The sequence below is a fragment of the Sphaerodactylus townsendi genome, linkage group LG02 (assembly GCF_021028975.2).
Source record: "Sphaerodactylus townsendi isolate TG3544 linkage group LG02, MPM_Stown_v2.3, whole genome shotgun sequence".
Lineage (NCBI taxonomy): Eukaryota > Metazoa > Chordata > Lepidosauria > Squamata > Sphaerodactylidae > Sphaerodactylus > Sphaerodactylus townsendi.
Window position 1 is genome coordinate 38,984,176 of NC_059426.1, and position 14,372 is coordinate 38,998,547.

Genomic DNA, 14,372 nt, shown 5'->3' on the forward strand with positions numbered 1-14,372 from the left:
GAGAGAATGTGTGTGTTCAGGATCTGTGCATAGACCAGCACTTTCATGTGGGTTCTTTCCTTTGTCCTGGGAACACTAGTCATTCTCTTCTTCAGTAGACATCCCTTCAAGAATGGTAACTATCACCCATCACTGAAATCCTATCCAATGTCTTCTTTTCTCTCTTGGTCAGCTCTTGTATGCTTTGTGCGTATATGCTGATTGCTTAAAATATCTCTTGTTTTTACTATTTTTATTATTTAATGCAGCCAATTTTAATTATACAGCTGCCTGCCCATTTGAATTCTCACCCAGGATTATTCTCATGTACACAGGTCATCAATCCCAGTTACCTCTTCTCGCTCTCGGCCTCCAGCTAATTCCCCCGACCAGAGTGGAGACTGCCTAATTAGGGCGACAGAGGAGCTAGGTGAGGCATTTACACAGCAGGGGTTCTGATGATCTGTGCAGATTAGAAGACACTCTGTTAGAGCTTCAGATGAAATGTTGAAGAGTTACTATTAGAGTTATATACATCCTCACGCCCTGACATTATGGGGTGGGCTCCGTCTCCCACAGCAGCCATTTTGTAACTGCACCCACCGCTGTGTCAAAATCCCAAAGGTGTCCATGTGATGAAAAAGGCTGGGGACCACTGACCTAAGACTAAGCAATGTTGTGTAGAGTTACAAAGAAAATGTATTAATAGAACATGTTTACGAAATTCAAACTGCAGTCAATTACAGATCAACTTTTGCTTAAAGTTTGACGGATATATGTGCATTTTCTAAGGAGAACAGTTAGTTAGGGCCCAAATATAATCAGTTTCCTTTACTTGCACATCCAGATAACATGCTGGAATATATTAACCACACAAAGAAACTATACTTCATCAGCTATGACTAGGTAAACTAGAATAAGCACCAGAAAAGACTCAGAGATACTCAAGAGAAGCTACAAATGTGAGTATAAACAGTTCGGGGGCGGGGGGGGAGGTCATGATCATCAGTGGTAGCAAAAAATCTTGCCCCATAGTGTCAAGAAGATTGCATATTGAAATAAAAATGGGATCTTCATTAACTTGGTACTTTCTTGTAGGGAGAGGAGGAGAGAGAACAAGCATGTGTAGTCAAGGGCCAAACCTGATTCATCTCCTCCATCTCTCTCTTCAGGTAGAGCCTGAGGGAAAAAGACTGTCCACTGAATGGGCCCAAAGAATGTTGTGGTACCTTACACAGTTTATTATTATAATACTAACATGCATACAAGTCCCTTCCCACTAGACAATTCCACTAAGCAAAATGCTAAGATACACAGTAGGCTAGTCGAAACTAGCTCTGAGATATAAAAGAAAAAGAGGTTACAAGTACAATAACCTGCAAGTTAAACCAATTCAAGCCACGTGAATTTATCGATTAGTCACCTTGCTTTGAACAAGGTTAACAAGGTCAAATAAACAGGCACACACCTGAATACTTTCCTCTTCAGAAGTGCATAGATCTCTTTACACAAGTGTATTATGCACATATTGCTTTCCTGAAGACCTTACCCATCTGTAGATTCTCACATGTCTAATAAACCACTTCTAAATTATCCTTGTAGCTACCTACATCTTTTTTTTTCTTCTAGCAGTATGTGAACTCCCAGAAGAAGCTTCTGACCTGAACAAGCAGAGCCATCCGAACTGGAGAAACCAGCCCCTGTCATTCAGGAGAAATCTACATAGCCCTGCCTGAACTGCTGGGGGGGGGGGGGGGGGGAGTGACCTAACCAGCTTGGATGACTGAAGCTCCACTGCAGGAGAACCAGAGGCCTTTCTTTCATCCTCAGGTAAACAGAGATCTGCGCAACAATATAGTTAATAGCGACAATATTCCAAAACTGGACTACTGAAGAGGCTAAGGATCACATACATTACAGGAGCCATGCAGAGGACACTGAATGAAATTTAAGCATGGTCCTTAGTAGTGACATGGAAACTCTCCACACAAAACAGCTAATAACAATACTGAGCCCTTTCCATATTCCAGTATGAAGTTTTTCTCTTCAACCTCTGCAATAAATGTAGTGTCCCTTAGTTCAACAACAATGAGTTGGATTGTGTAGTAGACTTCTACTCAACAAAAGCCAGAAAGTAGTGGCTGAACCCCTCCTTCCATTGCAGATTCACCTCAATGCTGTTCATGGGGGTCCCATGTCCCACATAAAAAGTATTTGGGGACCCTTTTTCAGATGCAGCAAGATTGGGGAGTAGATGGAATGGTGGGCTGTTCATGCAAAATCCCTTCCACAGGAATCCAAAGAATAATAACTTGAAACACCTTACAATTTCCTATTCACATAGACCTGGTTTATAGATGTGGAAACAACAGTAAATTAACCTCCCTGAAAACATCTCATCACCAACACATTTCCAAGAAACTCCAATTGCATAAATGAGCCCCAAGAGATAAAAACAGCAGCTGCTTCTTCATACAGTGATTGACAGACAAAATCCAATGCACTTCTAAGCCCAGAACATTTTGTGAGGTCTCCCCTCTTCTGTCTGTGCAGAATGATAGAAAACAAAACATGCTATAAAACAAATCTAATGCTAAGCAACAATATTCACTATGGACTGATTCCTATGAGACTTTCTATATTTATGCATGTTCAACAAACTATCTATAAACATTACATTCATGGCACTATGAATGAATATACAGGACAAATGCACTACACACAAATTCCTGGTATGTGCATTCACAATTTATTTTGAAAGGAGCAACACACATACATTACAGCTTTGGAACATGCTTTCCAGACCCTGTTACCCTAACTAGACAGTCTCCACTATGGCTGGGGAAATTAGCTGGTGACAGAGAGTGAGAAAAGGTAACTGGGTTGGATAACCTATGTTAGGGGGTTTCACCCAGGCCTGTCCTGGTTTACATAAGTCAGAGGTGTCCAACTCTGGAGTTTCAGATGTTCATGGACTACAATTCCCATCAGCCCCTGCTGGCATGGCATGTAGTCCATGAACATCTGAAACTCCAGAGTTGGACACCTCTGACCTATGTAAACCAGGACAGGCCTGGGTAAAAACTGTCAAATGAGCAAGCAGTTGTACAATTAAAATTGGTTTTATATTGGTTTTATCTTATTAAAGAATTAAAATAGTAAAATAATGTATTTTAAGAAATGCACACAAAGCGTACAAGAGCTGATTAAGAAAAAAGATTACATGTAGGGCATCCATCCTGTACACGTTCACAATATCACTAACATCATGTCTGAAAAAGGCTAGGCTTACACTGAAGTCAGGTCTCCACACATAAGTGTTTAAAGAATGATCAGGGACATTAATTCAAGCAGGCATGTCTTACATTTGATGTGCAACTCATGTATTTTGTACTCTGGTACATGCAGTCTCATAGAGCCACCCATAAAATAGCATGCACAAAAGGCTGAATATACCCTCCTTCTCAAATTCCTTAAAAACCTTACACAGCTTTCAAATTAGTAATGCACAACTTTCACACATTTCATGGACAGAGCGGGGCTGAGATCCAGAGAAAGATTATGACTATCTTTACACAGCTAACTCCATTCTTGGTCAATGTTTCCTTGCCCTTTTTCCCCCAGCATTTGAATGACTTGTACTATTGCATCGCTGGGTGAACAGGACTTCTCTATTTTGCAGTATCTGGTGACACTTACAATAAAGGAGCAAAATGTTTCAAGGACTGATGTAACATAAGCTCTGTACAAATTAAAAATAGTACTTACATGTTTTTTTCTATACTGAGAAAATTGTGAAAGGCCAAACACGGTTACCACAGCACCTCCTCCAATAAGAATACATCCTTTCACTGCCTTTCGAAAAGCCATCTTAAATTCTAGAAAAAAGAAAAACAGCAGAATGTACCATGTTAAAAATCAAGATACAATACAGTAGAACCTCAGTTTTCGTCGATAATCTGTCCGGGAAACCTCGGCGAAATCGGAAACCGACGAAAACCGAGGCAAACACTGGAAAGCAATGGAACTGCATAATAATCATTTGTTGTCAGCAAATGAAAGCATGTAACCCAATTTTAAACCAGCCAAATGACGAAAAACAAGACAAATTTTTTGTGGAATCGACGAAAATCGAAACCAACAAAAACCGACGACAACAAAAATAGAGGTTCCACTGTACATGTCAGAAACATAAACAAGAGATCAGAAAAACATGACTGTATTAGGATACAAAAGGGTTAGGGTTAGGGTTAGGGTCTCTTCCTGACATGAAAATTAAATAATATTCTTATGGCCTGTGAAGATACAATAAGGAGGGTTTTAAAATGGGTTAATTGCAGGACCCTGATTTTATATTGTTTACTGTATTGTATTGAATCGCTGCTTTTAATGGGGTTTGTAGTATTAATGTTTTTGGAGTTTATATTGTTTTTATAATTTGTAACTAGTTTGATGCTCCATCTGTTTTGTTGTGTATGTGTTGTGCTGTACACTGCCCAGAGCCCTTCGGGGGAAGGGCGGTATATAAATGTGATAATAAATAAAATAAATAAATAAATTTCAAAAAAGGTTTTCTGAACATCACATTACAAACACTTAGGTTTGACTAATCAGCAGCAAGATTTGTGATTGGCCAAAATTGCAACAATTGTGGTTGGTTTGTTTTGGCTGTCAGGATACAACCGACTTATAGTGACCCCGCAGGGTTTTCCAGGCAAGAGACCCTCAGAGGTGGTTTGCCACTGATTGCCTCCACATCATGACCCTGGAATTTCTTAGGTGTCTCCATCCAAACTTCAGCCAGTGCAGGGGCTGAGAGTAAGTGACTGACCCAAAGTCATCCTGTAATCTTCTATGGCGTAAATGGGGATTTTGACCTAGGTTTCCCAGGTTGTGGTCCAACACTTTAACCAATACACTATGCTAGCTCTTGTGATTGCCGGAATAATGGGGTAAAAACACATCATGGGGTTAGGCCCAAGTCCCAAAAATCATTCTCCCATCGATCTGTTCAATTTCCATGATCCTTCCACCTGTAAAGCAGGCAGGAACAGGCAAATCCCATGAATTCACATACATACATAACCTATAAACAGTGCCATGTAATTGTACAACCCACAGCCAACCACATATAGGATATTCTCATGATTATCAATGGCAATTAAGCATATCTTCAGTTCCACTTGTTTTATCTCTTACCACAGGCTGAGTGATTATCAGTGCGATCTAACTAGAGTAACAATGCGCTTTTTGAAGGGAGCAGCTCTGTTTAGGGATTGCACTATACATCTCCTTACAGCACATTACTTATTGTTACCACAATAAACAAGTAGTTCCATGTTAGAAAAACATGAAAAAAGGTGTAGCTCACAGGATTAAGTTGGGGGTTTTTTCTACAAATGCACCCATGTGATGGTAATCTGCTTTTATTCCCTTCTTGCTTGCCCAATAACACACACTGTCTCTCGTAGCTGACAATGTTGATGAAATCTCGTACGGTACTTGGCAATGCTACAGAGAGGACTTGCAGATGGCAGACCGAAAGAGCCAGCTTCTGTGCAATCTGGCAGAAAAGCCAGCAAGACCAGTCAAATTGCTTAGGAGAAGGGGAAAGGTTTGATTAAATCACACTAGAGAGCAGGCAATCGAAGAAGAAGAGTTCAGATGCCAAATGAAATGTCACATATTAGAATAGCCAAAATTGTACTTAGACGTGGAGAAATTTTGCCTTATCTGCCAGTCTCCTGGAAGTGAACAATTCCTTTCCTTAAGTACTTAAAAGTTTCCCTCTTCTCAAGCCTTTGTACAATCTAGTGGTCCAACTATTAACTCCAGGTGGTCTTCAACTAATATAACAAATACTGAACTGATTGTCATGCTTGCGAACTGACTGGGGTTTGGGAAGAATTTGTATCAAATACTAAAAAACAATTTCCCTAGACACACTGAAATACTTTATGAAACTAATTACCCAACTCAGTGGTCTCCAACTTTCCCTGACTAGGGGTCCATTATAACCTCCACCACAGGGCCCACAGAGCAATGAGCATGGGACAAGAAGTTCTATTACAGAGTCAGATGACAGGAAGAGGAGGAGCTGTGGAGCTTTTACCTTTCCGGTAAGGAGAGCTGTTGCATGCTTCAGGGCAAACCAAGTCATTGGGTCTGACTGGTGATCAATTTGGGAGGAGAGAAAAGCTTTCATGTGAAAAGGGGAGGGGGAGGTCTCTAAACCAGAATGTGCTGAAAAGTACTAATTCCACCTGAGTGACCTTACCTCACTGTCTAGACATTCCACTTAGGACATGTAGTGCTCTTGCTCTCTGCACATGCACAGCAGGGCAGCTAGTCTTTCTAAAAGACCACAAAATTACTCAGCAAATTCTGGGACCCAGATTATTACTGTCCTGCCCAATGTATAGAGATGTCAAATTTTTGTAAGGCTTTATTGTTCAATTATTCCAATGGAAAAACAACTTTTAAATTCCATATTTCAAGTACTGAAATTTTATATGCTACGTAAGTTATAAATGATGCAGTTTCTATTGTTAAAGCTGTAAAATAAGTTTAGGTTTGACACCACACAGCATATATTGCAAGTATTTCAATTTTTCCCAACATTCCATTCTTCCCTCCCACCAAAAAACAACGCAATAAAAACTCAGAGGGTTTTTTTCCCCCTATGGCTTCAACTTTTCTAGAAATTTTACATCTCTATCAATGCCTAGTATACTATTCTCCGGAGTTTCAACAAAAAAATATTTGACATCATACAGAGGCTTAATTGCACGTACCTAACTATGGTGCTCCTAATCACAAGTCTTATTTGAGTAATGGGTTTTAATGTTATATTTATGTCTACTGTTGTTTTATTGCCAAGAGGGCCTTGTACACCGCTCAGAGCCTTTTGGGGGTTGAGCGGTCTATCAAGTTTTTTTAATAATAATAACAACAACAACAACAACAACAACAACAACCAACATTTTTCCTCATGCAAATTCCAATGCTTCCAAAGTATCTCCAATAAAATACCAAAACTTACCACATTCCATATGCTATTTCAGATCCGGTAGATGACACACATGCATCAAAAGGCCTTTGAAGAATCACAACACTAGCAAAAATTGCATACCTTTCCACCCCCATCCACACCACAGTTAAATTTTTACAATAAAAAGCTTCAATTGATTGTCGCATGCACAAAAACAATGCACACATGTTGGCTTTAACTTATTTGACTTGCATGATCCATTTTCTAGTATTGTCTATTATTTTCTAGTATTATTTTACAAATGAAAGAGGAGGAAAAAGCAAGGAAAAATACTTTTCTCTGGAGTGATGATGCAGAGACACATGCAGAAGATAGGTTCCTTCTTCAAGAATACCATCTACAGTACTCAAGATGACAATGACAAATTCTATACTAGATACTAGAGCCTGGGCTTACACAGTCAGGCTCCAAGAATATGCAATGTTGGAGCCAAGATAGGCTTTTCATCTCTTCTGTGTTTGGACAGCACAACTACTTTTTCTCTTTCTGTTTCTACTGTATTTAGTAATGTGTGAAGTTAGATTTCATCGGTAGTCCTAGATAACTTGTCAAGAGCCACAAGCCTCACTTCCCCGATCTACAATTAAGGAAAGAGTTAATCACTTATGCATTTCCCCCTACAACTAGGTAATATGAACTGTCTCCCAGTTCCAGCTACATACCAGCAGCCAATCTGAAGGGGAAAAAATCCTGCTTAGGTAACTTATTCAAACTTTATAATATATTAAACACTTCACACAAGATTGCAACTCTCCTGCAAAAAAGGATGTTTGGATGATCAGGGTTTCTCGAAGGCAAATTAATCCCAAAAATTCCTGGTGTGTTGCCAGCATCAGCTCAATTTCAATTAAGTTGGCAGCTAAGCAACTGCTCGTGGGTCAGGTGCTAAGAAATTCAGATCTGTTGTCTCATCTGCCAGCAACGTTATAATTTAAGCACAACCCACACATAGTACAGGTAACCTAACCCAGGGTGACATTTTGAAGCCCAGGAAACACACACCTGTATTGGTCATAGTGGGCAGTGGCAAATGTAGTTTTTTAAAAGCAGGATGGTGGCACAAAAAACAGATTGAAGCCACCAGGAAGTATAGGTTCAGGATAGACTAAGCCAGTCTTCACCAGGTACAAGGACTGTCACATGCCCCTAAAAAACGTTTACACACCAGGAAATAGCAATTAGGAAGCAAGACTGGGAATTAGACACCTGCCCAGCAACACATCAGCTGATGATGCACTACTCTTTGCTCCAATAGTCAGTGTGCAAAAATCACAAACAATAACAAATAATGTACACTGACCACAGAAATCAAGTCTCCCATACTTGCAGCTTTGCTATTAAAATGTATTGTTCTACAGTTGTAAGAATGCAGTTGTGGTCACTGTTGATGCATTGTCTCATAAGAAGGGGAAAAGCCCCCTAAACATCAGTTATTTTTTCCTATCACATTAACAATTTTGGGTATCCTGTTCTCCCCTATAATCCCAGTTTTCCAATCCACTGGCAAGAACATTGGATACTCACTGTAAATGGTCCTTCTCTGATGGGATCAGGAGGACATGGTGTCTGAGTGATTCCCACCTCTTTTCTCAGGGAGGCAGAACTAATTTCCTCACTTCCTGTCTCCTTGTGGTGGGGATCGCCCAACTTCCAGTTTCGAGACTTCACTCAGCAGTGTTCTAACTTCAACTATCTATCTTTGATAAATATTCAACTAAATATGTTAATACAAGCATTCAACTGTAACATGTCAGAAAGAGAATGAGCTGTTTTAACCACAAAAAGGCGGAATTATTATTATTATTATTATTATTATTATTATTATTATTATTATTATTATTATTATTATTATTATTATTATTTGATTTGATTTGATAAACCACCCTACACCCAAAGGGCTCAGGGCGGTGTACAACAAATAGCAATACAATAAAACAAATAGAATAGCCCCAATTAAAATATACAAAACCTTAAAACTATAAAACTATAGCAGCAGTAGCCTTCAATATTTAATTAATTATTAATTCTGTGTTATGCAGCTACTAAAGAAACAATGACAGTGAGAGAGCCAAGATGTCCGTCTGACCCCATGGGAGAAGGCCATTCATGGTCAGTATCCAATGGTCTGTTCTCCAATGATCAGGAGGACATCTTGTTTGGGACCTCCCAGAGCAGTGACCTTAATGGGTGGGTCATCATCCAGTCCTCCACTATGTGCTGCAGAATATGTCTCCTTAAGGCAGTGTCCACTGTACTAAGGGAGTTGAGGCTGTAATGTCTGATGAATGTGAACATTAAAGACCAAGTAGCTATCCTGCAAATGTCCTCTACTTAAGTGTGCCTAGTCAGGGCAGCATTTGTGGCCGAATTATGCATGGAGTAAGCTTTGACCCTGAAGAGACCTCCAGCTTTTGACCCCGAAGAGACCTCCAGCTTTTTGGCCTTGAAAATGCATGCCTTAAGTGTAGAGCTGATGGAGGCCTTGGACATAGGCCGTTCCATATTAGGTGGGCAAATAGTAATAAACAGAAATTCTGATCTTCTAATAGACTGAGAGCTGTGTATGAATGCCTTCAACAACCGTTTGACGTCCAGATGCCAAAGTCTCTCCCTAGGGTGTGCAGGATTGGGTGCACATGTGGGGAGGAAGATTTCCTGCTGCATGTGGAATTTGGAAGTGATCTTAGGTTTGAATGTTGGGTTAGTTCTGAGGACCAACTTGTCTGGATGGAAGATGCAACCCTCTGGCTTAACGGATAATGCCCTGAGCATCAACCCTCCTTTTGCTGATGTCAGAGCTTCATTCGCAGCCACCTTAACGGGACAGATTGAATTGGCTTGAAGGGGACCTTCATGAGTGCAACACTATATGTAGCTTTTGGTGCCAAAAAAAATGTTAGTGCTCTCAATCACATTAGCCTCTCTTGCTACTAACTGAAACTGGAAGATAAAGTAGTAAGGTGGGGTCAAAGGAGGATTAAGAGAATACAGCACAGAATAGAAAAAAGTAAAAGGGTAGAAAAAAGCAAACTGAGTCTATGGCTATCATGTTCTCCCTTGTCTGAGGCAATAAAGAAACTGGATGTTGGGCAATTTCCACCACAAGGACACAGGAAGAGAAGAATTTGATTATGCCTCCCTGAGAAAAGGGGTGGGAACCACTCAAACAAGAGTCCTCATGCACCATTGGAGAACTGTTAATTTTAAGAACTGGGCTAGCATAAGCCCTATATCAAAGTATCAGGTTGAAAACTGAGAGGTAACATTCATATAACTTCATGTAATAACATTACAGGACCAGAAAGATGGATTTATCAAATTCTACCATTTACACACAGGTGAAACGCACTGTTTGCAGGTGCTTGAAGGATTAGTTCCACCGCCTTTTTCAAATCTAAATATAACAGCAGCATCTCTCTGGCAGATTCTGCATGGGCCAAAAACAGCAGTGTGAAAACAGTATAAAATGGTTTAAAACAATGAAAAATGGTTTACACCATTTTCACACTGCTGTTTTTGGCCCATGCGGAATCCACCCCTGAGGAGGTCTGTTGAAAGTCTTTAAAAATCGGTATGGAAAAACTACAGAACAGCATGGTATTTTTTACCTTCACCAAAACGGATATGCAAGCCCATTCTAATATAGCCCTTCCCTTGCTAGAACTTATAGAACAGCCTTGAAAAATTAGCCCACAAGAGCAGTTTACAAACCTGTTGCTTGCCAACTCTTTCTGTTCCCAAAAGCTTCCCTGTCTGTTCCCTATTAGATTGACCTCACTCATCCAGAGCTGTGTGCTATTTCAAGAATAGTATAGAAGCCACACTTATCCAAGTCAGCTAAGCCTTGAGAAGGCCAAGACTAAATTTCCTGCAGCAGATGGGGGGGAAGGGAATACTGTATTTGTACACATGAACAATTATAATAATTGTTCATTTCTAAGATATAATTATTAACAAGTTATGCTCCTTTTTCGCAATAAAGTTTCTCTCTCATAAAGCAAATCTTGTGGCTATTTATGTGCATCACAATGCCTTAGAAGACCCTAACACATGAAAAGTTTTAAACATGCCTATTCCTCAGCAATGCCAAGAATTACGAAGTGGGTCAGCATACCCATATTTTTCTTTTACATACAAATCCATTTCAATGTTTCAGTAAGTAGCAGGAGTGTGTCAACTGCTTAATGTCTGACAGGAAGTCATCAGTGATTTTGCTTGTAATGTACTGTAGGTGTGGCTCGACAAAAGATAGCTTTCCCCTGTGAAATCTTCCCCTGCTTCCATCCCATGCAAACAGAAGATGTTCCAAACACCCGCAGCTGCTGCAAATGGGGTATAAGGAGCTACCTTATTTCAAGTCATACTACCTAACCCTGTTTTTTCAATCTAGTCTGACTGCCAGTCAACTTTAAGGTCTCTAATAGGCAGACTTCCCAGATTAAGTACCTGATATACTTTTATCAGAGATTGGAGGCATCAAATGTGAATCCTGGGCTTGCAAAACACCTGCTTTGTTACTGCACTGTCCCTCACACTGGTTGCTATCATAAACTAGTAGATATTGATAAAGTGCAAAGTCTGAATTCTTCCTTGCTGATAAGTACGCACCACAGTAATAAAGTTAATCCTGCTATTAAAAACATCAATCAACTGAAAGGAGTGCTACACATGCTCAACAAGGTTAGACTGTGGTTATTAAATTCCTTTAACCATTTGAAATATTTTTTCTCAGTCCTTCACAAAGTAACCACTTGGTGCTGACATCCAGAACCATGAAATATTGTTGGACACGTGCATCCCATATAGCAAATATATGTCTGATCAATATAAAAAGCCCTACCTTTACTTGCCTGAGCTAAAAAAAGCTTCTGAAAAAACCATCCTCCGCACACAAAGTAATAACCAATGTGGTACAATGGCTACTGCATTAGACTAGGATCTGATAAACCTGGGTTCGAATGCCTACTCAGCTATGGAAGATCGCGGGATAAATTTGGGTCAGTCACCTACTCTCAGTCTAACCTTCCTCACAATTGTTAAAAATGGAGACGGGGAGAGTGTTATAAGACATTTGGGGTCTATTCTGGAAAGAAAAGTGCAATATACATTTTGTTTTTTAAAAAATAAAAAAATAATCATGACTGCCAGGTTATGAGTCAAATTATTAATCATTTCGTGTGTTTCCCTGGGGGAACCAGGTTTGATTTCCCGCTCTGCCGCTTGAGCTGTGGAGGCTTATGTGGGGAATTCAGATTAGCCTGTGCACACCCACACATGCCAGCTAGGTGACCTTGGGCTAGTCACAGTTCTTTGGAGGTCTCTCAGCCCCACCCACATCACAGGATGTTTGTTGTGAGAGGGCAAGGGAAAGGAGGTTGTAAGCCCCTTTGAGTCTCCTACAGGAGAGAAAGGGGGAATATAAATCCAAACTACTGCTACTACTCTTCTTCCTGCAACATCTTCAATTTTCATTGAGTTGATGTCCCTAATGGAAGTACAGACAACTGGTAAGAGATCCAAAACCACATTAAAACTTATGCTCTTATTCAATTCACTTAACCAAGTTTTAGGTGAGAAGGTTTCACAGCAGGCCAAGTAACATTGATATCAGCACAGGACACAATTGGGCGATTCCAGATTCCTGTCTGCCTAAACTGAAAGCACTATAGTACATGCAGACTTTGTGCCTGAGATGCTTTTGCTGACGAAAAACAACAAAAATTAAGTTCAGCAATCTCAAGGACAACCGATTAACAATAACAGAAATGTCTTTTCTGAAGGCTTGGTATTTTCTTGAAAATGAATTGTTTGCAGGGAGCCAAGTTGTATTCTTCGTTGTTATCCACCAAGGGCACAAGCCAGGCAATTGGCTTCCACCCCCCTTTTAATTAAAAAGAGATTGCATTTGTACACCAGGGAGGGAAGCAGCTTGACATTTGACTCGGGGAAAAAAGGACCTAGCCAAGATTTCGAGGAAATTTTTTTTGCTTTTTTTCAAATGGCTATGCCAGATATAACTGGGGATGTTTAACGAGTCATAATATGTAAAGTATTTAATTGATAGACAGCTGTTCTGAAGTTTCAAGTGATTAAGTGTTTGTGGGGGTTTTTTATCTCAATATGTCACTTTCTACTACACGCTGCTTGGCTGCAGTTCTCCAAAGCCATATCTTAATCTTCCTTTTCTAATTGCTTGTGTTCATTTTCTTTTCTCTTCAGCCAATATGTCTTCACGATGGGCCTCACACCTCATCTAGTCCATTCTCCTTACAACCATTTTTTTTCCATTTAAATGTAAAATTGTTCTGTATTGGTTTGTGTGTTTATGTTCTTGCCCTGAGTTTCCCATTCACTCTTCTTCATCTGCCCAAAGGGGGAGGGGGCAGTGGTGGGATTCAGCAGGTTCGCATCACCTCGGCAGAACCGGTTGTTAAAATGATGCTTGTAAACAACCAGTTGTCAAATTATTTAAATCCCACCACTGGCCATTTTTCCCTATCTGACCTGCACAGTTAAGCATGGCCTTGTTACTTGAGCGCTTTGAATGGGATTAAAAAATACTTTGCCCATTCCTGAAATTCTCCTGGAAGCTGCAGTTCAATCCAAAAAACCTTAGAGCCTAATGAATGTCATTAATGCAACAATTATAAAAGCAGCACACACATTCAAAAGCAGCAGTTATAAAAGCAGCACACACATTCAAAAGCAGCAGTTATAAAAGCAGCACACAGGCCTTTTAAATCGTGCACAGCTCACCCATGACGATTTTACAGTATAGGTAAGCAGAGCAAGCTGCACCACGATCATCTATCTGGCCAGCTGCCATACTCAACTCCTCCACTGCACCGATGCTAAACTACTCAACCTATTGCTCATTTCAAAATTGTGATCAAACTCATCAATGCAATCACAGGAAATGCTCAAGTTGAAAGAAGGGTATTACACATAGGCAAATTTGATTTCAAAACATATGTGGGGATGGAGGAGAATCAAACTATTCCTGCTTACAACCTGGAGTTACCCATCCTTCGACAACTAAAAGAGCAAACACTTTTGCATTTTAATTATTGCTAACAGCAGTATGAACAAGGTTCCAGCAGTCCTTTCATGACTACAATCAACCTAAGCAGCAGCACAAGAAGACGTGCATCACTGCTTCTCCTATAACAGCACTCTTCATCCCTGGCAATAAGTTTAATTTGGGTGCTTTTAACTCGCTCTCCTCTCTTCACTACAGACTCGAAAGAATCTTACAACATTAAAAATAGCAGAAAAATTATCAAAACCCATAAATTTTCTTATTGAAGCTCAGAAGGGTATGAGGCCACTTACAGCCTTCTTC

At 40.0% G+C, this 14,372-nt stretch overlaps 1 protein-coding gene across 4 annotated transcripts in view; it reads right to left on the minus strand.

The window, feature by feature from the left end:
* GPD2 (glycerol-3-phosphate dehydrogenase 2) overlaps positions 1–14,372 on the minus strand; it is a 124,227-nt gene that overhangs the window by 98,923 nt on the left and 10,932 nt on the right. For all 4 annotated transcript variants that reach the window (XM_048484872.1, XM_048484870.1, XM_048484871.1 and 1 more), the window contains one exon: positions 3,748–3,857. In XM_048484872.1, coding sequence (XP_048340829.1) covers positions 3,748–3,849 — 102 coding nt within the window. In that variant the 5' untranslated portion in view covers positions 3,850–3,857. The remainder of the gene's footprint in view (positions 1–3,747; positions 3,858–14,372) is intronic.